General features: G+C 46.6%; 2 protein-coding genes across 2 annotated transcripts in view; one reads left to right on the top strand and one right to left on the bottom strand.

Annotated features, from left to right (window-relative positions):
- MNAT1 (MNAT1 component of CDK activating kinase) overlaps positions 1 to 11,715 on the bottom strand; it is a 119,466-nt gene extending 107,751 nt beyond the window's left edge. The window contains exon 1 of the mRNA XM_071426231.1: positions 11,581 to 11,715. Coding sequence (XP_071282332.1) covers positions 11,581 to 11,669 — 89 coding nt within the window. The 5' untranslated portion in view covers positions 11,670 to 11,715. The remainder of the gene's footprint in view (positions 1 to 11,580) is intronic.
- Positions 11,716 to 12,765: 1,050 nt separating this feature from the next.
- Positions 12,766 to 23,920, top strand: LOC139589677 (homeobox protein SIX4-like). Its single transcript, XM_071426225.1, has 3 exons — positions 12,766 to 13,698; positions 15,026 to 15,714; positions 18,165 to 23,920. Exons 1-3 carry the CDS (start codon positions 12,866 to 12,868, stop codon positions 18,959 to 18,961), a joined length of 2,319 nt encoding a protein of 772 aa, XP_071282326.1. The 5' UTR covers positions 12,766 to 12,865; the 3' UTR covers positions 18,962 to 23,920.
- The last annotated feature ends 3,042 nt before the right edge of the window (positions 23,921 to 26,962 follow it).

Raw genomic sequence — 26,962 nt, 5'->3', positions numbered from 1 at the left:
CCTGATTTGAGAGCGATTAGCATTAGCGCTCTAAAGGATTTCCTCTGCTCAAAGCCCAGCTCCCAGGGAGGGCAGGAGCAGTTGCCCAGAGCCTGCACTGCCACAGGGGCATCCCATGGCACAGCAGAACCCCTACAAAATGCTGCACTCCAGAAACTTGGCCAGCTCCACCCCAGGTTTCTGTAAAACACTCCAGCACCCGGGTGCTGCTCCAGCCCAGCGAGGGAACACAGATCTGAGTGCCTCCTGCACCTTTCCTCTTCTCCTGGCCAAGACTTTTGTACCCAGGCTTGGCTCATTTCCATTTAGACACCTACAGCCCCCACACCACAATGCTCAAGCACACACACACTCACTGTCCTCACCTCTGACTGCCACAGCCATGGCTTCCCCATGCCTTCATCCTCCAAGAACTTCACATCTTCCTACACACTTCCTGAGCTCCAGTTTCCCCCAGTTTTCCAAGATTGTCCCAAATCCTTCCCTAGCCCAGCCATCACTCCTTCTCTAACTTCTCATGTAGTCATGTCCCTTTCCCTAAGCAAGCCTCCCTTGTGATCCCTGCAGCTTCCTCTATGCCATACAGTCAGACTGGAACTCAGCCACCCCAGCTTTTCAGTTTCCCCAGAGCCCAAGGTGTTTCCCAGTCACACCTTCCCTGCAGAACAGAAGGCTCCCTTCCAAAATCTGTCAGCTGGCAGCAAAGGTTTCCCCACAGACCCCATGCAATCTGGGCTCCCTAACTTCACCCCAAGAAACAAATCTCCAAGGGGCTGTTCCACTCACCCATCACTGAGATCCTGCCCATGTGAAGGCAGCTAATTCTGCACACACCTCCTGTATTACCTTCCCCCCAAAACCAGGCAGACAGAATAGAAATCAAGGGTGTGTTTGGCAAAATTTTGTTGCAAGAGTAGAAACTAAAAAGTTCCAAGAAATGTAGCACTCCTAGACTAAGCTCAACAAATATCTCTGCAGCTCCTGAATTCCTCCAAGCCTGCTCAGCACATCCCCATCACCCTGGCATTGCCCTCAGTCCTGTTAACCTCCCTCTCTCCCTTTACACAGCACAACCATACCATAAAATTAAAGATAACTTTTCATTTTTTTCCCTAAAACAAGGGATCTTGGGGATTTAAAGGCAGCCTCCCATTTGTAGTTCACAGCACATCAGTCACAAGCTTATCAAACTACACAATTGCCACTGACAGTCTTTGCTGATGCCGTGCAGGGTGTGGAAGGATGATTTTTTCAGCCTTTTAAAGCCCACAGACATTACCCCCAGAACAATCTGGACTCTTCTGTTTACACAAGGCTATTCATGTACTCACAGTAAAGATTACCTAGCCACTAGTTACACCTACAGATTGTTCAGCTCCTAATCCCCACAAAGATAGCCTTTTTTTTTTTTTTTACAGATAAACACATGACACCCTGCAAGTAAGACAAGTTAAACATTTGTCTGCCTGTACTTGTCTGGGATCAGAGATCTTCCTCCTTCACCCTGGCTCTGAGGGCAGCTCTTGCAATCCACCTAATCCCAGTGCCAGACTTTCCTGCCCAGTTAGACCCAACACTTCCCATTCTGGCTCAGCAGTCTGAGGGTGTCAACACTGGCCAAGCCACTCCCTTGCCTTTTGCTGTCTAGGAACATCAGTCCTCCTTTGCCACCCTGGCAGAGAATGGCAGTGTGGCCACACTTCTTGGAACTAATAAAAAACTGAAGAGCACAACATTCTTGGGAACTTTCACCTCAACACTCCTTCTCTTAAGAGGAAACCAACAAAATACATTTCTTCTCACTCTGTTACATCACAATATTTCCTAACTCTCAGCAGAGCCATTTATCTTCTCTGAAATCTTAAAGAAGTTGTCATGCTCATGTTAAACCCAGGATTCTGCAAATGCTTAGACATAATCTAACCTTAGTGCCAGCCATTGAAGCAAGACTGTGTGGGCACAGCAAAAATCATTACCTCATGTTCCCCAATTTGAAGCCAAAATATTTATCAGACAGATGACTTCCTCATTGTTCCTTTGTGACAGAGCCATCTTCTCACTGATCTGAGCTTACCTACATTCCACACAAAAAAAACTGCAAGAATTTCCTTATGTATTCTCTCCCCACACATTATAGTCAAAAAAGAACAATTTAATATTATTTTCAGAGCATCAAAAAATGTTTTTACCTATGACAAAGTTTAATTTTGTCATATATAGCAGCAGCTCCTGCTAAGATCTCTTCTCAGATCTGGTCTCATCAAAATTAATTCTTGCAAAATATTTTTTAAAAAAGAGGAACCAGGTAAATGTCTTTACAAAATTCAGATCACTGTTAGGACTACTATTTGTGATTTTTATTGCAGCCAGAGTGGTCTGTGAGGAAACATCCACTGTTCCCTGCATATCACCAAAGCAAGAGAGGGAACCAGCAACATGAAACTGAGGTGTCCCCATGCAAGCTCAGCTGTGCCTGTGCCACAGCCTGTTGCTGTCAGGGAATTTTTTTCCTTATTTCCTCAACAGATATGAACAGTGGAGTATTCAATTCAACTTCCAAAATGTTGACCTGGCTTTTCTTCAGACTTCACCTTCAGCTGTCCAGCAGGGGAGTAACAACCAACCAAAGCTCCAAACAAAGAGCATGCACATAAATGTAACTTCTGGGCATTTGCATCAGGGCACTTCTGGACCTGCCCTGCTGTGAATTTACAGTTACCAAGACACATGTGCTTTCTAAAATGACTCAGGAATCTATTTGTTTCATTTCATAAATATTAAACCTATGCATATGGCTTATTAACATCTGACAGCTAATGCAACCACACAGAAGCAAGCTCATTGTCCTTTTTCCTCACAAACCCACAGAATTATTGGCTTCAATTAAAATGAAGTAGATGCAATTAAAAGAAAGAAAAAAGAAAAACCTGCCTAATATGAAATTGTTTAAACAGCTCTTGTCTTTGCCTTCTTTTTGAGAAACACCTGTTCTCAGCACAGAGATTTACCAGACCTGTGTGAGACCCTGACCATATTCACCCTCACAGGGTGAGCATTCACCCAAACCAGAAGGGGCCAAGCATGGTGGAACAAACTCCTCAAGCTGGGCACCCAAACACACTTCCAGGACCACAGAAGCACAGAATGGTTTGGGTTGGAAGGGACCTTAAAGATCATCTCATTCCAATCCCCTGCCACGGGCAGAGACGCCTCCCACGAGAACAGACTGCCCAGAGCTCCAGCCAGTCTGTTCCTGAACACTGCCAGGGATGGGGCAGCCACAGCTTCTCCTGCCAACCCATCCCAAAGCTTAACCACACTCACAATAAAGATTTTTCTTTTCCTAATAACTAATCTAAACCTGCTCTCTTTTGGTGTGAAGCCATTCCCCCTGTCCTGTCACTGCATGCTCCTGTAAAGTCTCTAATCCAGGCTGCAGATTCAAACAGACTGAATTTCCAGAAACAAGGAAAAAGACTTTACTTTTCCATTTACTGACTGGAGAGACAGGATATAAACAACAGCTTTCCTTTTGCCAAGGTCACAAGGAGCAGAACCATAACTTAAATTTCCAAAAAGTACTTACAGGGAATGAAGAGTAGAGCTCTGTGAGCTTTGCTAAGCAGACAAGAAGTATTACCAAGCAGGCATGGCATTGATAGCTCAACAGAGAAAAGAGAAGATTTTCTAAATATGCCAGTTTTAAAACAAAAGAATTAAACGGAGGCATTAACACCACTTCATCAGAAGTATCAAGACCATGACTCAGAGCCAAATGTAAAAGCAAATATCCACTGTCAAAACTGGATGGCAGAAGGAAATAACCTCTTGGGTATTTCAGCAATGATTTAATCACCTCCCATGACTAACTTGTAGAGACTTTGGAAGCCTAATGGGATGAAACTGGATCCAAAGAGCATCTAATCCCAATTAATAAAACCAGGAAAAACTCCAAAAAGACAAAGAAGAAAGATGACCTAGATTTTTATTCCCTAAGAAGTCAGGAAAAAGCTTTCTTTCGGAGGGAATACATCCCACTTAACATAAAAAAAATTGCTTCTTCCTCTGAGGAAGCAGACAGGCTTTGATTGTGCAATTACTTCAATCAAACATCAGTTAAAGTCTCATAGCAGATCTGACAAAGTGAGTAAAAACCTCCCTGATGTGTCTCCCAAGTCACACAGAAGAAACTAAGAGAATTCTTTCAGAGGTGGAAATTACTGGGAATGAAATACATTTACACAGCTTTCATTACTTATCTCCCCAAAGCAAAGCAGGCATGTTCAGGACCACACCAAGTTCCTGTTCTGGTTGAGATTTTCAACTGCATGTAGTCCCAATCTGCTTTAATCTGCCAAGATTATTCATGCTTTTCATACAGGCAAGGATTTACCATCCAGGAATCCAAGCTGAGGTGTGATATGGTAATAACAACAAAAAAACAAGCCTCAGAGACAAAACAGAACACTTGCTCTTCCAGATAAGCCAATTTTAAAGCATGCAGCTTCACAAAATGGTTAAAAAAGCCAAATTAACATTGTGTCACAGGAAGGTCCTTCCTTCCACCTTATTCCTACCTCATTTGTAGACACAGATTCCTACAGCTGACCTTGCACCACCTCTGATGTCTGACTAACCATTCACAAGCCACTTCAACTTGTTAGTTCTGTACAAACAGCATTAACTGACCAAAAAAGCTCATTTTCTGTCAGATCAGCAAACCAGATCAGGTCCTGCAAGGGTCTGCTAAGTACCAAAGCCTGGTGGCTCTTTTCCTTGTGCCTGCTGCTGTTCACAAATCTTGAATCCACACTCCATGGCTGAACCAGCACACTCACACTTGCTTGTGCTCCTAAGCCCACACACCACTTTTTTTGGCCTGAAAATCATATATATTACAGCCAACCTTTATGTTTACAAATGACAGCCCTGAATCATTGTCCCTGTATATCTTGCATTCAAGGTATTTTCTTTAGGAAAAAAAAGCTTGCCAAATCAAATTCAAATGCATATTTAACCCCCCCTAATTCCCACATGCTCAAATTAAAAGTTACAGGTCTGACAGATCTTCACTGCCTACCTCTAGTTTAGACTTCTCCACTCAAACTCACTTGGCTGAAATACACTTTTATGTTATTTTCCACAGTCTCCAGGGCTTTCCCCCATCCTAGAAGAAAGGCATTTTCTTGAACCACACTGCAGAGAAGAATGCAGCAGGAAGCCAAGCCATCCTTTCACTTGGAAGGGGTTGAAACAAGAAGATTCCAAACTGTTTTCCAACAAGTCCAGCCCCACGCACTGGCATGAGCCCCCATTCCCCTGAATTCACCAGGGATGTTCCTACTTCTACCTCCCAGGCAATGTGACAGCCACAAAACTCCAAAAGCTTCTACCATTAAAATAAATACACAAATAATGAAAGCTCTGTTTCTTCACATTGCAGCTGTTAACACCTCAATTAGAGCTCTCCAAGGATGCACTTCCCCCCTAATGAATCCCTGGAAACACCTAACAGGGTGCAGGGCAGATTAGAGAATCCCCACAACACAACTTGGTGAATTTATGTCTCCCCTGAGCAACACAAAGCTGGGCCTAGAGACAGTCAGCTTTTTTACACTGTCTTCATTTTGAAGTCTTATTAACAAATTAAATGAGAAATAAATACATCTCCCTCTGGGAACAGGAGAAAAAAAACCTTATATTTTCTTAAGGAGCCCAGACACCTTTCCAGAAGTCTCTTCAAGACAGGAAAGAGACCAGAAAAGCTTAGAATGAAGCAAATTCATCCACTACCATCTAAGATTGTGGCAGTACACCAACAAACCCAAACCCACCAAACTTGGCAGTAGCTGAAATGGAGCTTCCCAGCTTTCTGTGGAGGCTGCTCTGGTCCCTGAGCCCTTGTCTCCCAGAGATACCAGGCTTGGAAAAGACACTTTGTCAAGACAGCACAAGAGCTGGCATGACACTGGGGAAGAAAAGGAGGTTCTTTGCTTTTGCTGGTCTGCAGCACCCACATTTCCTCTCTCTACAAGCCAGGGTGGCTCCCAGGTAGCTGGAGCACCAGGACTGACTCCTAAGGAAGAGCTTTTCACACCAGTTTCCTTCCTGCTCCCTATAAAAGGCAGTGGGATAACAAAGGTTAACCAGCAGTCCCAACTAACTACCTTTTTTACCTAACATTTTTGTGTCTCCTTCTTGGAGACCATATGGTCCAAGTTTACAGGCAAGAATAAATCTCTGTACCCACTCCTGTTTGCAGTAACAACCTTAACGTTCTTTTAATGCAGGTTTGGGTGGATACATTTCCCCTCCTCTTTATGTAAGTAAATCAGTGGGATGTGCTTAACCTGCCTCCTAAAACTCAACACAGGCCATGAAATCCAAGCAGGCAGAGTAAAAGATAATTCATGGTCTCAAGTGAAGCCAGGTGGATTACAACTCCATTGGCAAGCATGCACCCAGCATCTGCATGCTTAGAAAAGACTCTAGGAATTGTTTGAAAACCAAAAATTGTCATGCATGCACAACAGATTGTGAATATAATTCTTGAGTGAACTTCTAAAAGAAAGCAAAGCCATCAGTGCACCTTAGAAACTAATGCATTACAGGACTTTAATCAAGCATTGCTCCATAATTAGACACACTTTTCCCTGCACAAAAGTTTTTTTTAAAGCCAAGTATCTGATGCCTTGAACCTCTGTTATACTTAAGAAAATAAACTTTAAAAGACATTCATTATTCTTGAACTAAGCATTTCCTTACTAAGTCCCATCCTAGAACAACTTTTAACTGCTAATTTATCATCCTCCCTCCCAGTGACAGGGAAGATTAATAGTGGAAAAGGCTTATTTAACACTGCTCTGATGCCAAAAACACATGGTGTTACACTTTTGGTGATATTGGTCAAGAAGCAATAACCAAGGAAAAAAATACTAAGAAATAACACCCCCAAGAAACCCACCCCCTCAACTGTAAGCCTTGGCATGGTTCTATTGGAATAAACTGCAGTGGAATCCCAACCTGAAAGTTGTTTATAAAAGACCAAATGTCTGATTTCATCTTCTTGCAGCCACCTGCCTATCCCTTATCTCCACTGCTGTGCTTATCAGCACTCTGATCTGCCAGGAGCACATTCCAGAGCCCCAGTGCCCTTGGGAGAACTGCCCATGCCAAAGGTGCAGCCCTGGGAGATTTCTAACATGGGCTCAAGCAAAGGATGAGGGAGGAGAAATGCTACCTGCATGTGCTGCCAAAATCCAGACCCAATCTGATGGCAGGGTCAAGGTCACAGTAAGAAAAGAGATGGGAGGCCAGCACAGGGATTTTCACATCCACCTCAGATGAGATTTAAATGAATGAAGTGAGGAAGAGGAGAAGAATGAACAGCCAAACCTCAAAAGCACAGGATTTCATAGCAAGAAGAACCTTCACTGTAACCATCTGTCAAAACAAGAAAGAAAAAGCAGGACATCTGTTGCCCAACAAGTTCTCAGATATTCTGAGGTGCTTTTTTATATAAGAGGTGGGGGGAATAAACCATGATAAGAAGAATGGCTCTTCTAATTTCATTCTAATCAGAGGGCAAGAACCACCTAAGAACATGAAAGTGGAAACAACCTGGCTGACAGAAGGCATAAAAAGACAACTCTCACAGTTTTTCAGAAGGGAAAACAGTCACAAAATGAATAAAATGAACACCTGATAAAACCACAAGCTTTCTGAAACCCAGATGAAACAAAGATCTGAAGCTTGCTGACAAATCATCTCAGCCAAGTAAAGGCTCTTCAATATTTTAAAATTCAAGGTATTTTGCACAAGTGCAAATCACATCACTGGAGGTCACTTCATTAAGTTAACAGCACAGTTGACAGAATAGGAAAGGTCAGGGCTTTAGGAAAGAAACTACCAGGAGGCAGCACTGAAGGTAAAATGAAAATATTCCTTCAGAATGCCTGCAATGCAAGAAAGCACAGCTGAAGCAGGAGCGCATTAACCCGCAATTCAATGAGAGGGAAAATCTCTACCAGATGATGCCAAAGCACTTGGGGCATTTTCTGCATCAATCTCCACTCAGTAAGATGGATTAGCTGGCTAATGTAACTCATAGCACAGCAGAAGGAGCAGGAGCCCAGGCTAGAACTGGGAAATGCATTACAGCAACTGCTCCAAAGCTCCCGAGCCAGCAAAGCCACGGCTCTGAATTTTCCATGCAGATTTCTCGGCACACTTCAAACAAAAAGCACCACAAAGGCAAGGCAATGTGCTTCTGCAGACAGCTTAATGAGCCTCCATAAACCCATGGACCTGTAGTCCATAAACCTGGGCACTATATCCAGGGGCTACAGCATTAGGAGTGCTTCAAGGTTTCAGATCTGGTAGATGTAATATTTACCTTTCGAAAACTGACAAAAGAAGTTTTGGAGCATCTCTGCTCTCTGCATTAAGCTCCAACAACCTAAAGAAGGACTAAAGCACCTGCCTCTAAAGAGCAGGAAACAAGTACACAGGAAAACACAGACCAGAGTCAAGCTTACCATCAGATCCTGGGAAGATGCCAAAATAATCTGAGAAAAAAAAAACCTATCTCCTGCATATGTCAGATAACAGAACAGACGAGATTCAACACACAGCTCCTTAGGAACAAATCATATCAAAGGAATATAATTCCCTCCAATGACACAGTAACAATATAGGTAGTGAAACAGCAACTACAGGCAATATAGTTTTGGTTTAACTGGACTTTTGACACTATTAAACTGACAGCCATACAATCTAAACAAAAGCAGAACATACTGAAATACTCAGAGGTGATTAGAAACCCACACCCAGAGATAAGCTATCATTATTTCAGTCTGAGAGAAAATTGGTAGCAAGCCCATTCACATGGCTTTAATCTTTTCACATTCTCCACTGTTACAGAAAGTAACCAGGGGAAGAGGGTTTTTAGCAATGAATTTACTGCAGGCAACTTCATATTTTGCTCTGCCTCACTTGCATTTCTTATGGTGACAAGCAACAATTTCCAGTATCTCCCAGACATTCTACACATCAGAAAACATCAGGATGTTAACAGAGAATAATCTCAGGCAGTTTTCAAAAACTTGGATGGAGAGTCTCAGAATCCCCAGTCACTTGAAGCAAATAAAACTCACCTGAAGTAACAAATTGTTTAACAGAGCAAAAAGGTAATAATAATCACCTGTACAACATAACAAGGAAAGCAAGCTTGAATTCTGTTCTGCCCACAATGTGCTGAGTGGTAAAGTGCTAAAGAATCTGGGGCTTATGTTCAACATAAATCAAACATATCACTGCAAAAAAACTAAATACATCAAGAGTCATCATCCTGCCTGGATGAAATGCAGGCAGGAAAAGAATGGAAAAGAACACAAAATAATTTTGACTCTGGCTGTTATATTAATGACTCAGATGGAACACCATGTCCAGCTTCAATAAAATGCAAACCAAGTGGAAAAGGCCTAAAGAAACCCCAGTGAGAATAACCCCCAAGTGTAACCAAAAAGAAAACAAAAAAGACATTAAAAATCACTGAAGAGAGGAGACTGAAGCGATGGGATTTCTTCAGAGTGAAAAACACCAAAGAGAAAGCCCTCAAAGTATTGCAGACATTCCTACAAAAGAGAAGTAATAAAGAGTTCACAAGTGTATAAAATTCATGGTAGAGTTCTTAAATGCTTCAATTACAGCAAACAAATTTAGATTGGAAATTAGGAGTAGCATTTTCAATGTTAACAACTGCAAAATATCAAAATAGACTGACTAAGGATAAATCTCCATCAGAAACTTATGTTAGCTCATTAAACACTCCTTCCTTGTGACTGAAATGTGGTGAATTTATGAGAACAAGTCAGTTACCTCCTTTCATTCACATCTGAGTTTCCAGCTTCTGGATGAGTTACTATGGAAATTCATTAACCATTACTAAGAAACAACTTCCAGCATGAAGGCTTTGTAACACTGTGTGGAAACAGTAATAGATACACAGCCCTGAGGGAGCTCTTGGAAGGAAAACACAGAGGAAAAGTGGCACACTTGAACCACATTGAGATGGAGAGTCCTTAATTACAACAATAACAAACCCAGAGCTCCTACTCTGCCACAGAGATGCAAACAACAAGAGCTGGGCTGCAGAAACAAGCAGCAATACAAGAACATCAACCCCAAACACGGTGTCAGCAACTGCACCCAGTAAAGCAGAAAGCACCATTAATTGTCTCAAGCCAAACTCAGCTCCAAAAAAAGCCCAAAACAAGAGAAGCAAAGCAGGAGAGCAAACTGAGACATGCTGTCCTCTGCTGGAAGTGGCTCTGGAGGAGCCTGGAAGCACATCGGGACCACTCTGATCATTCCTCTGATCTTCGGTCAATGCAAGATCGAGGCGTCGCTTTAAACCCGCACGGCTTTGCCTGAACGGCGCTGCTGCCTCTTGAACTCCAGCACTGCTGCCACCAAAGGGACACTCCCGAGGCCACCTCTCCCACACCACCACACCTCCATGGCAGGAGGAGAGAACAGGAGCAGGGAACAGAATGAAAAGTAACACTTTTTTCCTAAGACAACAAGATAAATCCCTTTTTGTAGTTGACTTCCTTCATCCTGTTCACTTACTGCAATGTGCCAAGGCAAGTAGAAGCTCTCAGGCTGCGTCTTTTCAATGTAATTCACACGTGGTTTAAAAAACATACACATCACAGGAAAGATGACAAGCCAAAAATAAAAAATATAGAAAGGGCTGCTACTGCAGTACTGGCCTTGTATGGTGTACATCCAGAAAGAATTTTGAGTACAGCCTTTCAAACTTCCACACTAACTAAGGATGGTCTCCAGATCCAAAAGTGAATGAGTTCAACCTATTTGTGACTTAAATCATCAAGAGTATCTGTGACTAAAATCAGCAACAGCCAGTGATGGGTACTATCTAAGGGCTGAGTTTTAGGAGAAAAGGGAAAAAAGTAATGACTGGTCTTGGGGGGGAAAAAAAAGAAAAGGAAAAAAACACGAATGAGTTAAGACTACCATCAGCACAGATTCGCAAGAGGATTTTCCAACATTTAAACCAGCACCAAAGCTTCAGCAAAGCACTCTTCATTCAGCAGAATTAACACATCACAATAATACAACAAAAAAGCTTTTCCTTTACTACTCGAGCACAGTTTTAAACAAGAAATGTTTAACTCTGTGGGAAATGTATTTTCCCCTGAGTTCCCCGCTTCTCACGCCGAAGCCTGGCAGCGCTGCGGGACAGGAGCGTGTCCCGAGCTCACGCCGCGTCCCGCGGGTTCCTCCCGGGAATTTCACCGCACAGAAGGCACCGAGGGCAGTCAGACCCACACCGGAGCCAGCCCGGGCTGACACGGACCCTTCGGGAGAGGAAAGGCAGCCTGACCGGCCCGGAGCTGCCTCGCAAGCGCCGCTCGGGTCTGGCGGAGCCGGGGCCGCCCCCACCCCCGCGCCGGCCGGGGGAGCGACCCCTTCCTTCCCCCAGGCCCCGCCGCTCCGCAGAGCGGCCGGGGCTCCGCACCGCGCCCGCTCCCCCCGGGGCCCGGCGCCACTCACAGCGTGTGCCCGCAGACGTTCACCATCAGCTTCAGGGAGGGGTTGCGGTATTTGGTGGTCTTGCACCGCGGGCAGCCCAAGTCGTCCATGGCCTCCTCCTCCCGCTCCCCTCCCTCCTCCCGCCGCGCCTTCCGCCTTCCGGTGCCGCCGCCAAACGGCCCCGCCGCCGCCCAGCGCCGCCCCGCGCGTTCCGTGCGCGCCCCGGCCCCGACACCGCCCGCCCGAGCGGGAAGGAGCCCGGGCGGCAGCGCCGGGGCTGTCCGGGGGCTGTCCGGGCCCCAGAGCTCCGGGTGTAACAGCGGGAGACGGGGCACACCTGCCCATGACTAACCAAGAGGAACCACAGAATCAATCACTTCGGGAAAGACCAGCGTGTCAACCGGACCATGGCACTAAGTGCCACGTCCAGTCTATCCTTAAATGCCTCCAGGGATGGCAACTCCACCGCCCTCCTGGACAGCCCATTCCATGTTAAATCACTCTTTCTGCGGAGAAATTCCTCCTAGTGTCCAACCGGAACCTCAAGATTCTGTCCTCTCGTTGCTAGCCCAGGAGCAGAGCCCGACCCCCACCTGGCTACTCCTCCTTTCGGGGAGTCGCAGACAGCGATAAAGCCACCCCCGAGCCCCTTTTCTCCAGGCGAAACACCCCCAGCTCCCTCAAGCGCTCCCATAGCACTAGTGCTCTAGACCCTTCCCAGCTCCGCTACCCTTCTCTGGACTAGCTCCAGCACTTCAATGACTTTCTTGAAGTGAGGGGCCCAGAAGCGGATACAGCAAAACTCCCTCACCCCCAGTAACGACAGCAGACAGCACCGGGAGCGTTTTAACCCTTTCCCTTCCAGGGAAAGCCGCAGGTGACGGAGCCGCCGCTCCCCGGGGGCTCCAGGTGGGGATGGGAAGGGGGGGGGAGCGGAGAGAGGAGCGCGGCCGCTTGATTGACGGTTGCCATGGAGACGCTGTAGCCCCGCCCTCCCGGCGCGGCGCAGCCAATGGACGGGCGCGGCCGGGGCAGAGGTGGGCGGGGCCACATAGTCTTGCGGCGGGTGCGGGAGTTGCGGCGGGGGGAGCGGCGGAGCGCGGCCGGGATACAGCAGCGATCCCGGATGGTCACCGCGGGGCCGGGGGAAACCTGATCGGCTAGAGCAGGAGGAGGAGAGAGATAGGAAGGGGGGAGAGGAGGAGAAGGGAGCGTGGTGGGGGGGGGGAGGGAGGAAGGGGAAAAAAAAAGAGCACACAAGAAAAAAAAAGAAAAGAAAAAAAAAAAAAGGAAAACAAACCGAAACATGTCTTCAGCCTCCCCCGCCACGGACGACATCGTGATCGCGGTAGAGATCAAGGAGGAAAATGTGATGGAAATGCTCTCCGAAGCCCCCGACGGGCCCGCGCCGCCGCCCCCTCCCGCCGCTGCCCAGTTCCCCATGGAGCATGCAGGCTCCGCTGCCGCCGGCGAGGAGGGAGCCGCGGAACAGGTACTGCTCCATACGGAACTCCTGGCCAGGAATCACCACGCTGCCTCCTCTCCCTCCTCTTCATCTTCTTCTTCCTCCTCCTCCTCCTCGCAGACCCCCTTGGCTTTCTCCCCGGACCACGTCGCCTGCGTGTGCGAGGCGCTGCAGCAAGGTGGGAACCTGGACCGCCTGGCCAGGTTCCTGTGGTCTTTGCCCCCGAGCGATCTGCTACGTGGCAACGAGAGCCTGATGAAAGCCCGGGCGCTGGTGGCTTTTCACCAGGGCATCTACGCCGAGCTCTACAGCATCCTGGAGAGCCACAACTTCGACTCCTCCAACCACCCGCTGCTGCAGGAGCTCTGGTACAAAGCTCGCTACACCGAGGCGGAGCGAGCCCGGGGCAGACCCTTGGGGGCGGTGGACAAGTACAGGTTGCGGAGGAAATACCCCCTGCCCAGGACCATCTGGGACGGCGAGGAGACGGTCTACTGCTTCAAGGAGAAGTCCCGCAACGCGCTGAAGGAGCTCTACAAGCAGAACCGATACCCCTCGCCCGCCGAGAAGCGCAACCTGGCCAAGATCACCGGGCTGTCCCTCACCCAGGTCAGCAACTGGTTCAAGAACCGCAGGCAGCGGGACCGCAACCCTTCCGAGACCCAGTCCAAAAGGTGAGGGAAAACTTTTCCTCCCCGCCCCCTCTCCCGCCTGCCTTTCCCTCTCCCGGCTCTTTCTTCCCTTGCAAACATGGCGCTTACCTTCGGTGCGCCTCGTCCTCCCCTCCTTCCTCCTCCCCGCTCCCTCGTTCCCAACACACCCACCCGGCCCGGGCGTGCGAGGCGGCGCGGGGAAACTTCCCGGACCCGCCGCCCCGCGCTCCCGGGGGAGCTCCCGGCACGGGGGAGCCGCTCCCGGCACGGCGGAGCCGCGGAGCGGACTCCCGGGAGGGGACGGGACGGGGGTGTTCGTTCCCCCCGCTCCTTGTTTTTATTCAATTGTCGCGCCTGACAGAGTTAATCATTGACGGCCGCAGGACGCGCGGGGTCCCGGCGCTCCCTCTGTTTTGAAACCTGACTCGGGAGCGGGCCGGGCTCGGGTTTCAGCGGGGGAGCGGGGCCGGTTCCCGGAGCTCCCGGGAGCGGCCCCGGCCCCGCTCCGCCCGCGGCTCGGGCTCGGCTCCCCCCGCCCCGCGGCGGGGGCGCGGGCAGGTGGAGGTGACCTCCCCGCTCCCGCCTTCCTCCGGGAAGGGACGGGAAAGGGGGGAGAAAGCGCGGGGAGGAGGGGGGAGGAAGGGAGCGGGGAGAGAAGGAGGGAAAGCGGCCGGCGGAGGGGGCCCCAAGGCATTTCTCAACCAAGGGCGCGATTGTGCCGCCGCGGCCCCTCTCCGCGGGACACATCAAAGGGCGAGGGGGGAGGGAGGGGAGAGCGACCGAAAAATGCAGCCGAGGGCGGACCAGTCAGCGAAAAAACCCGGCGCAGCCCCGGGCGGAGGCACAAAGGCCGCCCCCCATCTCTCCGTCCCTCCCCCCGGCACGGCCGGAGGTGCCTCCGCCGGCACCGGGGCAGCGCGGGCCGGGGTCTCCCCCTTCCCCCGGGCCCGGGGCGCCAGGCTGAGCCCGGAGGGTCCGGCGGCGCTCCCCGGCCCTGCCTCACCTCCCAGCGCTTTGCCAAATGGCCGCGGCCGGTCTTACACGTGTGGGCACCCCGGCCCAGGCAGCCCCCTTCGGTCGCCGGGGTGGAGGAATTTATTTACAACTCCATAACCCAGTCTGTAAAGTTTCTCCTTTGACGAGTGTTTGGTTTGATGTGTTCTATTCTAAGAAACCTCCTTCCCTTGGCTTAAATATTCGTTTAAAGTGCTTCGTAAAGACAAAACACAGAAAAAAATTTGTTCGTGGAAACTCTCACATACTTGTATTAAAGCAAGAAGTCCCCCCTGGTGCAGAGATCCTGCTACGCCGTGGTAATGCAATGTCATCTCTCCATCTTTTCCCGTAGCGAGTCAGATGGCAACCCTAGCACAGAAGATGAATCCAGTAAGGGGCGGGAGGATTTATCTCCCCATCCGCTCTCCAGCTCATCCGACGGCGTTACCAGCCTCAGCCTTCCCGGCCACATGGAGCCTGTCTACATGCAGCAGCTTGGAAACACTAAAATAGCCTTGAGCTCGTCCGGTGTCTTGTTGAATGGGAACCTCATGCCTGCCAGTACCTCTCCTGTCTTCCTCAATGGTAGCTCGTTTCTTCAGGGACCCAACAGTGTCATACTCAATGGACTCAGCGTGGGCACTTCGCAGACTGTTACCTTAAATTCACCCAAAACTGCGGCGAGCGTCGTGAGCAACGGGGTGTCCATCACTGACATACTGTCCTCATCGTCCTCAGAAGATGTTAAAGACTTCAAACTCCTTCAGGCCTCGGTCCCCAATGCCACAGCAGCCTTCAGCCCTAGCAACATCCCAGTCACTTTCCCAGGATTGATACCGAGCTCAGAGGTGAAAAGGGAAGGCGTAGAAACTGCTGCTTCCCAGGATGGAGGCTCCGTAGTTACTTTTACTGCTCCTGTCCAAATAAACCAGTATGGCATTGTCCAGATCCCCAATTCAGGAACAAATGGCCAGCTGCTGAACGGAAGCATTGGTTTTTCTTCTCTGCAGCTGCCTCCAGTTTCTGTGGCAGCTTCACAAGGTAAAAGCTTTGCCTCTTGCAGTAAGAGGTACGAGAAAAAGTTGGAATCGGGCACATTTAGCATTTTAGAAGCTGTGGTCCTTTTCTTCCAAGGTATCAACATAGTATTTGAGCCATGACCACGCACAGAGCATCAAATAATACTGTTTGCCTTCCTTTATAGTGGGTTATGCTCCTGGGCAGACTCTTAGATGAAGCTGAGCTCCTCTGTTAAGAGCATGGAAGGAGGTCTGGTAATTTACACCCCTTTCATCTCATGCTGTTCACAGAAGTCTGTGATAGGAGCCTTCACAAATATCTGTAAATTTTACATGTTTCAGTAATTCAAAATATTACCCATTTGCCACTGAATTCTTTTAATGAGAAGGTTCATAAAAATGAAAATTATGGCAGCTGGAAATTGTTACCCTTGTTGTTCTTGTGGTGGTTGTTTTGATTTTTTGTTTTCTTAACAAAAGCATTTCACAAAAATACATTTTGAATTATTGTAGACACAACAAGACCGAGCAGTTGCTTGTACATTTTCTGTTCCATAATTAAGAAAGATTAAACTTGAGGGAAACAATAGAAGTAAGCACTAGCTTGTAGATATAAAATGTGAGGCTCTTTGGATAAAACTGCCCTCAGTCCAAGGGAAATATGTCATCACAGGTTCATGTGCCAAGTGTGCAGGCTCCTCCCCAAGTTTGCTTTAGAGTTGGTCTTAGCATACCATAGTCTGAATCTTGCAGCTGGCCAGGAAGAATCCCAGGGAGCACAAACCTTGTCCTGGATCCCTTTTTTGAAGCAGATCAGTTAAAAAGCACTGTTGAACGTCTTTGGTACTCATTGCCCACTTTATTTATTTGATTATGAAAATCATTAAACTGGAATGATTCTGGTTTCAGGAGCTGTGAATACTATAATGAAAGTCAAATTGTGCTCATGTGCTTCTTTGAATTTAATGTGTATAGGGAGTGAACTGTTCTTGCTGAAGCCTAGGGAGAAACACTGAAGCTGTGCAACCACATTTCAAATGGGTGCACAATTATCACAATTATAAGGTCCTAAAATGTGGCACTCAGAGGCACTGGAAGTTATTGGCACATAGTTTAAGCAAGATTAAAGAGAGAAGACATTTAGTTTGAATGCCACCTTTAATTACTAAAGCCACTTAATCCACATGCTCCAAGGCATAAACTAACAGCCTGCAAAGGTGAGAAAGAAAGTTCTGTCCTTTTAAGTATTGTAGAACTATTGTATTTGAAAGTCCTAAGATTCATAATGAGCTCTTCTCTGACCATTTTTCCCATGGCTAAAAGTACTGATTGCCCACTGGAGAGTGATCCACCGTATCTTTGGTGCAGAGAAAAGTTCTGGTTGTCTTGGATGGATAGCTGGCTGCCCAGTCCAAGTGAAGCATGCTGCAGGCTATTTCAAGTAAGCCAGTAAATAATACTGACAGGTAACTTCAAGTTACCTGGCTTTGTTATTCTAGTTTACCCATATGCATAACATCTTCCAAAAAAATCATAAAATCATAATTGATTAACTGAAATTAATAGGGAACTAAAATATTTCCCATGTGAGAAATTCATCTTCAGTGCTGTTCTAAAATATTCAGCTGTGTCCAACTGTAATCTCTTATAATTAAACTGCTTTTGAGAAAGAGAGGTGTTCCAAGTGCGACTCAGTCCCAAGAGCCAGTATTTCTTATTTTAGGAATTACCATAATGACAAGTGACATGGCAAGTCCAGTGAAAACAACTTCAGGTCATCTCTGGCCACCTCTCCTTGCTTTGGCTCACTACAACATCACACGAGCAGTGCCATGGCTCTCAGCAAGGGCAGGCAGTGCTGGGTGACTTTTCACAGCATGGTGGATGTGGTAGGATTAGGATTTTAGAAAAACACAAAAAAGCAAGGTGAAAGGGAATAGAGCTGAGTGCTTGAGGATTATTACCTAGTTAGACCAATAGAAATTACCGGTTTTTCGTGTTTTCTGTGAGGGTTGGCTCGGGCAGGTTCTCCCCAGCAGCAGTGGATTTCATGTGACGTGTCTCCAGTTCCCACACACAAGCTGTAGTCTGTCACTGAACTATCTTTAATGGCTTTTCATGCTTCTATTCTTAGATGGAAATTGAGTGGTGGCAACTAGTGAAGGCCAAAGCACATTCATTTTAGTCACATGGCTGGGGACTGTTTGCTCCTTAATGAGAGTCTGAAAGATACCTAATCGAATATAGCAGAAATTTCTTTTTTTTTTTTTTTTAACTTTCTAGAAGCAACTTCTATTAACAGCATTGATTTCTTTACACCAAGTTTTCTCTCACCTGCTACAAAAATTGCTTTGCAGTGTTACATGAAATATTAGTGTATGTGTATATTGCAAAGGTAAAAAAGACCAGGACTGCATAACCCTCTGCCAGCTGTAATTTCTGTGTTCTTTTCTTCTGCTTCTTTTTCCCTAGGTAATGTTTCAGCAAACCCCAGCACATCTGATGGAGGAACTTTTACGACTGAATCTTCAACAGTGCAGCAAGGAAAGGTTTTCTTCAGCCCCCTCACTCCGAGTGCAGTGGTTTATACAGTTCCCAACTCGGGCCAGGCTGTAGGATCTGTCAAGCAAGAAGGACTGGAAAGAAGCCTGGTGTTTTCTCAGTTGATGCCAGTCAGTCAGAACACACAACTGAACGTCAACATGTCTTCTGAAAATATATCCAGTGCAGGGCTCCAGTCCCTGGCCTCCTCCTTAGTGAATGTAACGCCCTCACACAATTTTTCCCTCACTCCACCAACTCTTTTAAATGCTGCAGAACTGAGCTCTGGTATCTCGGAGAGCCAGGCCATGTCTTCACCCGTGACCAGTACCTCTACAGTGATATCTATCAGCAACACTAACTATGCAACCCTCCAGAACTGTCCCCTCATCACCAGTCAGGATCTGTTGTCCATTTCCACAGCACAGCCCGTGCTTGGAGAAATAGTTTCAACCAGTGGAGACCGTGTCAGCCACCCCCCTGCACAAGTGCACCAGGATTTTGGCAGAGAGCACAGGTTGGTTCTGCAGGCTGTACCTGATGTCAAAGAGAATTTCTTGCCTAATTCTGAGAGTAAGTCAACTGGCAATTTAATGATGCTGGATTCCAAATCTAAGTATGTTATGAGCAACATGGTTGACACGGTATGTGAAGAACTGGAAACGGACAAAAAGGAACTTGCCAAACTGCAGACAGTTCAGATGGATGAAGTTATGCAAGACTTGTAGCTTCTTTCTTTTCTTGCTTTCTGTTTTAATAGATAAGTCTCCTGTTGAGGCCCTAACAAACACCTGGTGGGGTGTTTGTGGGGTTTTTTTTTTGTTTGGTGGTTTTTTTTTTTCATTTTAAGAAACCAGAAGAACATTTAAGTGGTCTGAATCAATGTACAGAGGAATCTCCAGCAATGGAATTAGGTTGCCACACTTGGTTTGCATGCAGTATTCTCTTTTAAACAGGTTAAAGGAGAAAGGAAATGGCCAGGGCAAGTACTGAGGAATGGGTACAGGTTTGGCTACCAGATACTACCTTGAAAATTTAACTAGACTCTCCATAGTACAACATACTCTTAACAGTAAGTATACACTCCTAGCTTCAGATGGAAAAAAAAAAATCTCACTCCAAAATGGTAGAAACAATGCAGACTTTTTATTTTCTGTTTACTTCCAGTCCATGGGCATTGAGAGATTTCTTAGGAACTCTAGACGATACCTCTCTGGCTACTTTTATGTTGTTTGAGGTTAAGAAACAAAACAAAATCATAATATTGTTACTGGTATGTTTGCTTATTTTCCAGCAGACTTGCATTTAAACCAAAAGTCTCACATCAATCATGTACAGGTTTCTAAATGCTACAGCATTTTGTCAGTGCACCAGAAAAGGCATCATTTGAAACTCTAATTATGCAATTCAGAAGCTTTCTATCCAGTATGAATGTAAATATTGTTTCAGTTCTTATAAAGGAGACTTTTTTTTTAATTAGTACAATGGATTTTATTTATGGTTTATGTTCCCTTTCACTTTAGACACAATGCATTGAAAAGGAAAACATTTTCTGGCTGTTTAATTTATTTTATTGTTTGAGCAGGAAGTAAGCGTAGTTATTTCTGACAAGGTTTTACTTTTTTGTAGGTTTTTTCAAGCAATAGACTGTAAAAGTAAAATGTTAATCACACTGAAACTAGAAAATTAATTCCCAGTCTCACAAACCCAGGAGGTCACTGTTTCTACCCCCTCTGTCTTTGTGTTCAGGGCTTTTTTTTTTGTTTGTTTGTTTTGTTAGTAATTTGCAATTTAGTTGAACCCTTTTGTGTATTTTTTACAGAATTCCACGTGCCTTTCTTCCTAGTGGCCTTATCTTTGTTACTAAAGCACAGTGGCAGGAGGAATAAAAACACTGATTTGCAAATATCCGTCCTCAGGGCCAAATCCTGATGCCTTACTTCTGCAAGTGGACCCCTCTGACTTGGGTGCCCCTGCTTGCACGAGTAAGAAGAGGTTTGAGAGTCTTCTGGACATGGTGGGTGACATTTCCTGGCAGTGCAGAGAGCCAAGGATGGGTCCTTCTGCCCCACATCAGCAGGACAGGAGGGGTCCACGGAGGGTGCCAAGGGGAAGCTCTTGGCTCTGTGAGATGAGCAGGAAAGGTTGGATGGGCAGGCCAAGGAAGGGAGCCCTGTGTTCATAAATTGGCCAAACTGCCCATGTGGGCCAGCTTCAGCTGCTGGTGGAGCAAGGCCCCCATGCAGGAGTGCAGTTGAGTGTGTATTTATGAATATCCTCCAGGAGAAGCAGCCTGGGGGCTGTGGTGGGAACTGCAGCAGCCGTGGTCCCTGCCTGGCTGGGGATGGGTGTCCACACCTTTCTCCCTGGAGCAGGTGGAACAGATCTTAACCTTTCCTCCTATTTTTGTAGCATGGAAAAGCACATCCTTATAGCTTTAAAATAATAATGAGAATTCAGATGTACAAAAGTGACATGCTGTTAATCCCGGTGGGTTTGGTTTTGTTGTATTTTATCCTGATGTGAATATATACAGTAACTAAAGCATGTGCTCATCCTCATCAGGGGCCTCCTCCAAAGCCTTTGGAAGGCTATGGGAAATGTTTTCAGAAGCTTCTGTGGGCTCTGAAGCAGGCTCAGGACAGAACAAGATCACTTGTAAAGGACAAAAAGAAATGGAAAGGAAAGATAATTGAGGTTGCATATCCCAGTGTGTTTGTCTTGGTTTTAGCTGGTTCCATGGAAAGCTTTTGGGGAATGAAGGTTTTTCTGTGCACCATGAGCACAGCTGCATTCTCGTTGTGGTTTTGCACTATATTGCCTATTTTGCAAGTTTTTCTGTGGAACCTTGAGGCTGAGCTCTGTCAGTGAGTGCTGGAGCCCGTGCTGTGAGCCAGGGCTGCAGGGAAAAGGGCAGGAAAAGGGAAGGAGGAGTGTGCAAGGGGAGCACTTGCAGCTGTATGGAGTCACCGGCGCTCTGCAGGCAGGAGCAGCCCATCAGCAGTTGGCTGTCCCCACGTGCTCCCAGGCAAGCAGGGTGTCTGAGGCAAGTGCTTTAAAGCAGAGATTATCACAAGCAGGACATGGAGCTGTATGTTCCCCTGGCACAACTTTCCCTGACGTTCCCAGAGCTCCGCGTGAGCAGGGAACCGGATAGTCCAGAGTTCTCCTAACCACTCTGCTTGTTTATCTGTTTGCTGGGCCCCAGCGTGAGCAGTCTGCTTCCCACCTCTTCTTCACCCATGTAACTAAGATGGTGATGACAGTAGCTGTATATGCTTTGCATGAAATCATTCAGCCATTTGGAAAATTAGAAATACCCCATATCGCTGTCATTTTAATGGAGAACGTGTACTTGGCTCTGGAGGAGTTGATGGTGGATTAACATTTGGTCTGTGAAGCTCAGACTATATTTGGAGGCAAGCTAGGGAATATTTCAGAGCAGTTGTTGGTGTGATCATCTCTCATAATTGAAGAGACTGTGGTGTTACAACAGTACCTGTTACTTTATTTTTAATTTTTCTTTCTTTGCATTCGTTGTGTTAGTGAGGCTCTGAGTTCCATGGCTTTGCAGCACAGTTGATGTGAAAAACTGTGCATGTTGTTACAGTGGCACGTTTCTTGGAGTGTCTGGTACTTCTAATAGGAGACTTCCCACTCTTCAGTGAGAGGATGTACATAAAAGCAGTGTTTTGGGACAAAGTGAGATTAATCTATTCTAGTCTTCCAGATATCAAGTAACTTCCTATTATCTTTTACTCTTTCTTTCTTTCTCCCACTGAAAATAAGTGTCATTCCCTCCAGATAACATAGTTATAACCTCATGTTTTCTGCAGGTACATATGCACAATATAAAGACTCATTGCACGGTACAGTGTGTTTAAAATAGAAATTTAAATAAGTAGTTTTATTCCTTACAAGGGTAAGTTTTTATTTTGTGGCCCTCAGGCAGGCAGGCTCACTGCTCTCAATAGACAGTACTCAAAGCCCAAAAAAGTGTCCAGGGCCAGATCTTTGGCTGCTGTAAATAAGGCATTGCTCCACTGACTCCCAAACCAAGGATTTTTACATGGTGTTTAGGGGATTTGGATGCTGATCTCCCACATGTGGGAGAGCAGTGAGTATCCAAGCCCCACAGACAGCCCTTATTATCACATTCTGTTGTTTAAATGGAAGGTATGTCTACCTGGCATGCAGATTCCTTCTCTTCCCTCCCTCTCTGTTGTGGATGAGAGTAAAGGATCATTTCAACCTCACATATGTTTGTAACTTCTAAGTCCACTGGAAATCTTACAGAAAACATTGCCAAATTCTACTGCTTTACTAGTCCCAGACTCAGCTTTGAAAAATATGCCTAAGGAAATTCTTACAAAGCATGATGTTAAAAACCCCTCTCTTCTTTTCTACTTTTGATTAAAGCTGCCTCTGTTTCACCCAGAGTTTTGCAGAAAACCAGAAACACAATGAATTGAATGCTCTGTGTGGACTATTTGCAGCCTTATCCCTGTGGTCTTACCTGCAAGGACATTTCAGCAATATAAATCACAGACATCCATTGGCCAGGTCCTCAGCTGGGCTAAACTAGCACATTTCCATTGACTTTAATGTCCTTTTTTGCCAGCTGGGAATATGGTCCATTCATTTCACTGGTGTTAGGTCAGGGATGGATTTGGCCCAGTACACAGTGGCAGCACAGACCAGAGCACAAGGCTGACACTTGGGTAGAACCAAACAGTCACAGTTTATCAAAGCATATACCTCTTCCCATTTACTGCTTTCCCCTACCTGTGGATTCAGGAAGACTCATTCAGAAAGTGGCTTCACCCAGAGGTGAGGCTGGAACTGTCATTACTGCTCTCAGTCTGAGACTGATGACAATAATGGACAGGTTCTGACTTCAAATCATGTAAAACCACCTCAGTAATGATTTTCAGTTAAACAAATCAGGGTGGAATTTGGCCCTGTGTGCACAGGAGCTTTTCATGTACATAGATTTCCACTGTCTGTGCACTTTCCTTAGCAAGGGCAGATGAACAAGAGGGTGCATCCCTTCAGTATCATGTGAGATATGTGTGCAGGGCTCTGGGGACATGAACTGCCCAGTGCTTGTGGTCAAGAAGAATGTCAAATCATCCAAAAGAATAGTAATTTTATAATTCTGAAAAGAAAAATAATGGTATTTTTAAAAGCGAGGATGCCTGAAGTCTTCCTGTATCTCCTAGCAGTTATTATCTTGAAGGATATTTTATACCTTAGTTGTATGTTTCATATAATTTAAAACTTGCTTCTTAAATTTCTGAACTCAAGGAGGGGGTGAATCTTCTGGCTTTCAGGATTCTCATTCAGAGGATGTTTGTTCTTTTGCTGCATGTACTGTTTGTCCAGAACTAACCAGTTATTTCTCCTATATGGGTTTTATTGTGCCTTACAGCAAATATTAAATTTAAGCGGAATGTACGTGTTAGAGGAGGGAATAATCAAGAACTTTACTGCACTGTTAGGTGATGCTGCCCCAGAGTGTATCATCAAACATATCTGTGCTTAATTACCCAACCAAAGAGATCTAAAGTATGTATGTTTGTTGTACTGTAATAGGGGTTTGTGCCTGGACAATTAAGTGTTTTATTTGTATTCTGAGATGATGTGAACTTATTTTTCTAAACACTATACTGAATAAACTTTATATTTATACACATCTTGTGTAAATATTTGTTTGGATGTCATGTGAGGGCTTTGAATTTGGAAAAGCAGTCTGAAGTAGAAACTTGGCTTCTAATGACTCATCATGAAAGGTGATGGCAACTAGGAGTGCCTGTGCTTGCCAGAGGTTTGATCTGCACCCTATTTAAGCAAGAATGAGACTTTCTGTTGACTTGAGGGGGTTTTGTTGGAATTCTAAAATACTAAATTAAAAAACATAAATCTTAGACCTCATATTGAACCTATTTGTGTCTCAAACTGAATTTGTACTGTAATTAGTTAGATATTATTAAAGTCTACTTCCACCTGCTAGTTAGGACTAGTCAGTATTTACTTGTGGTTCCCATGACACTGGCATGCTTTCTGTGTCAGGGGCTTTTTTGGGTAGGTGTACTCCTATTTGCTAAATTCCTGTTTGTTGAAATTTTTCTTTAAAACGTTTCATATAGTGTCGGACTTGCTTTTGGCAGCCTTTTGAGAACAGCTTGAAATGTTATGTTCCCCTGATATTAAAGGATTTAAACACATTACCATATTACTTCAGGTCTGCGTTCCAAGTGCCAGCATTGCCTGGTTACCAGTTTGATGCCAAAATGAACGACAATAAATCCAAACAGACTGATCTGTGCAGGTGAAATCGTTTCCCTCACTGAAGCTATACACATTAGAGATAATCAACAGCCTGTACATGCCAGCAGGAATACACCCTTCCATCCCTTTAAAATGTGTTTAGGCCACAGGAAGCAAGGTGAGGTCTGGGAGTTGGTTCTTTTTTTTTTTTTTAATAGATACAGTTAAAGACATGAAATTTGTGATTTTGTTACTCACTAAGACATTACCTTGGTGGTTTAAGACCTGACCTTGTTGTTTTTCACCATTCCTCCACCTTTCCTGGGGATCGCAGCCGTGCGGCTCCGCTGGCCAAGCGCAGGGAGTCCCCTCCCAGCCCGGGGAGCATCTCCCTCTTTTCTCCAGGCTGATCCGACTCTGCAGCTGCCCAAGTAAATAATCCAGTTACCCTGGAGCAGCCCTAAGCCAGAGCCAATTGCCTCGTTGCCCAATTCCTGTTTCCTTCCCAGAAGCGGGCGCTTGGCTCAGTCGTGTTTGCGGCGCTCCCTTTGCCCGAGCAAAACCGGGATGGGATTTTCCTGCCTGCAGAGAACAAATCCCAGACTGATCCCCGAGCAGCAGCTCTGTCCCAGCTTTGCTTGCAGCAGGAGCTGAGGATTTAAAGGCATCCTCCGACCCGGCTGGGAGCAGCTTCTGCCTCACCATGCAGGAGCATCGCTGCCAGCCCATGCCCCGGGCAGGGATTTGTGGCTGTGCAGCCCCTGCAGGGGCTCTGGATGAAGCGCAGGGCTTTGGGAACAAGGAGGAGAAGAGGAAGGTCTCGGCAGCAGCGTATGCAAATGTCCAAATTCTCCCTGAGCAGCCACCCATGCGGTATGCAGGATGAATCATGTTCTAACGGAGCGCATTCCTGCTGCTTTGGAGCGCTCCGCAGATGTGCTCCAGGTCACCCTGGGCGAGAAAACCACACACAGCCACGGCTCCTTCTTCGCTGGCAGCCTGTGCACAGATGGGAAAAGGGGGGACAGCACGTTTGGAAGGGTGGGCAGCCGGATCCCTGAGCCCCTGCCTTTCCCCCAGGGCCTGGGGATGCTGCAGGGAGGAGGTGGAGCTGCCAAGGCGGTAGCTGGGATGGAGCTGGTGGTAGGAAGGCTCAGGAGATGGGTGGTTTCTCTTAATCTAGCAGGGAGACAATGCTGGAAGACAGCACTAATTATCCTCTATATTTGTCTTGATTTTTCCCTGGTGCCAAATCAGAAGGGGATTTTGCTGCTCCAAGAGGCAGAGGTTGGGTCGGTAAAACAAGATTTTAATATGGATACTCACAGCTTGGAAAGCAGAGGTCTCCTTCCAGGCTGCATCCCCTTTTGTGGTGATCTCTGGCTGCAGAAATCTCTGGGCTGGAATCATAGGTCGGTATATGGATACAGATCACATTTTTAATATAAAAATACATTTTAGAAGGAAAATGATTCCCAGAAATAGGAATTCATCTGCCAAGCAACGTGCACATAACCAATTTCACACTTAGAGGTGCCAGAAAGTTCAGGAATGAGACCAACAATAAAAAACCAACACACATGTGAAAAATCTACAGCATTAAAGCCAGATTCAATAAAAATAGCACCTAGTTTATATGCTACAGAAGCTGGCACATGCCTGAAAACGCTGAAGGAAAGAGATAAAATGCTCAGAAGTTGCATGCAGTCCAGAGGGACGGAGCAGCCCTGGAGCAGTGCTGATGGTTACTCAATAACTCATGTACGATATTCTCCCGTGTAAGTGCTTCAGTTCTCCATCCTGCTACTTCTCGGGCAGAAAGACCCAATTTGGAATACTTGAGGCTGATCAATAAGCTTTGCTGTGGCAGCCAAAGTGCTTTGTGATAGACCTTGTGCTATGAAAGGACTCCCAGAATGTTACACCGCATCATTTTCCTTCCTGCCCTGCAGGCTGGCAGGCAGTGAATTCCGTGTTCATGGCATCCCTCGCACTGCCCGCAGCTGTAAACGCAGCCCCCGAGGCTCGCAGGAATGGGAGGAGGCAGGAGGGGAGGGGAGGGAGATGAGGTGATGTGCCCGGGGCGATGCAGGCGGTGGGTGGCACAGGCAGGGTGCAAAGCCAGGTCTCTGCCTCCCCCTGTTGCTTTGCCCACCGGCTCACAGCACCTCCTCGGGAGCCCAATCCCTCTGGGATGCCACATCCCACGGCAGCAGCAGCAGGACTTGCTGCTGACACCAAAGCTGAGCTTGCTGCTTTCATTTATTTGTTGTGTTTCCAGCCACCTTCCCATGCTGACCAATAGCCCTGTTGATAGCTGGACTGGCCCTGGAGCAGCAGCCCTGAGCCTCCAAGCACTCAGCCTCCAAAAAAGTGTTCCTGCCTGGATCTGTAGCTCAGGGTGATGCACATGCAGGCCCTGGAGGACTCCAAAGCCACCCACTTCCAGATCAAGGCAA

The sequence above is a fragment of the Agelaius tricolor genome, unplaced genomic scaffold (assembly GCF_023055355.1).
Source record: "Agelaius tricolor isolate 1412-34295 unplaced genomic scaffold, bAgeTri1.0.p SCAF_5, whole genome shotgun sequence".
In the NCBI taxonomy this organism is placed as follows: Eukaryota; Metazoa; Chordata; class Aves; order Passeriformes; family Icteridae; genus Agelaius; species Agelaius tricolor.
Note: the sequence above shows the minus strand (reverse complement) of the source record. Positions and strands in the feature narration are given on the sequence as shown.

Bases quoted from the DNA above. Each gene is read 5' to 3' on its own strand.
- LOC139589677 (XM_071426225.1), top strand. From the start codon at position 12,866: ATGTCTTCAGCCTCCCCCGCCACGGACGACATCGTGATCGCGGTAGAG. The intron at 13,699-15,025 runs GTGAGGGAAAAC...CTTTTCCCGTAG, and splicing joins TCCGAGACCCAGTCCAAAAG to CGAGTCAGATGGCAACCCTA. The intron at 15,715-18,164 runs GTAAAAGCTTTG...CTTTTTCCCTAG, and splicing joins TTCTGTGGCAGCTTCACAAG to GTAATGTTTCAGCAAACCCC.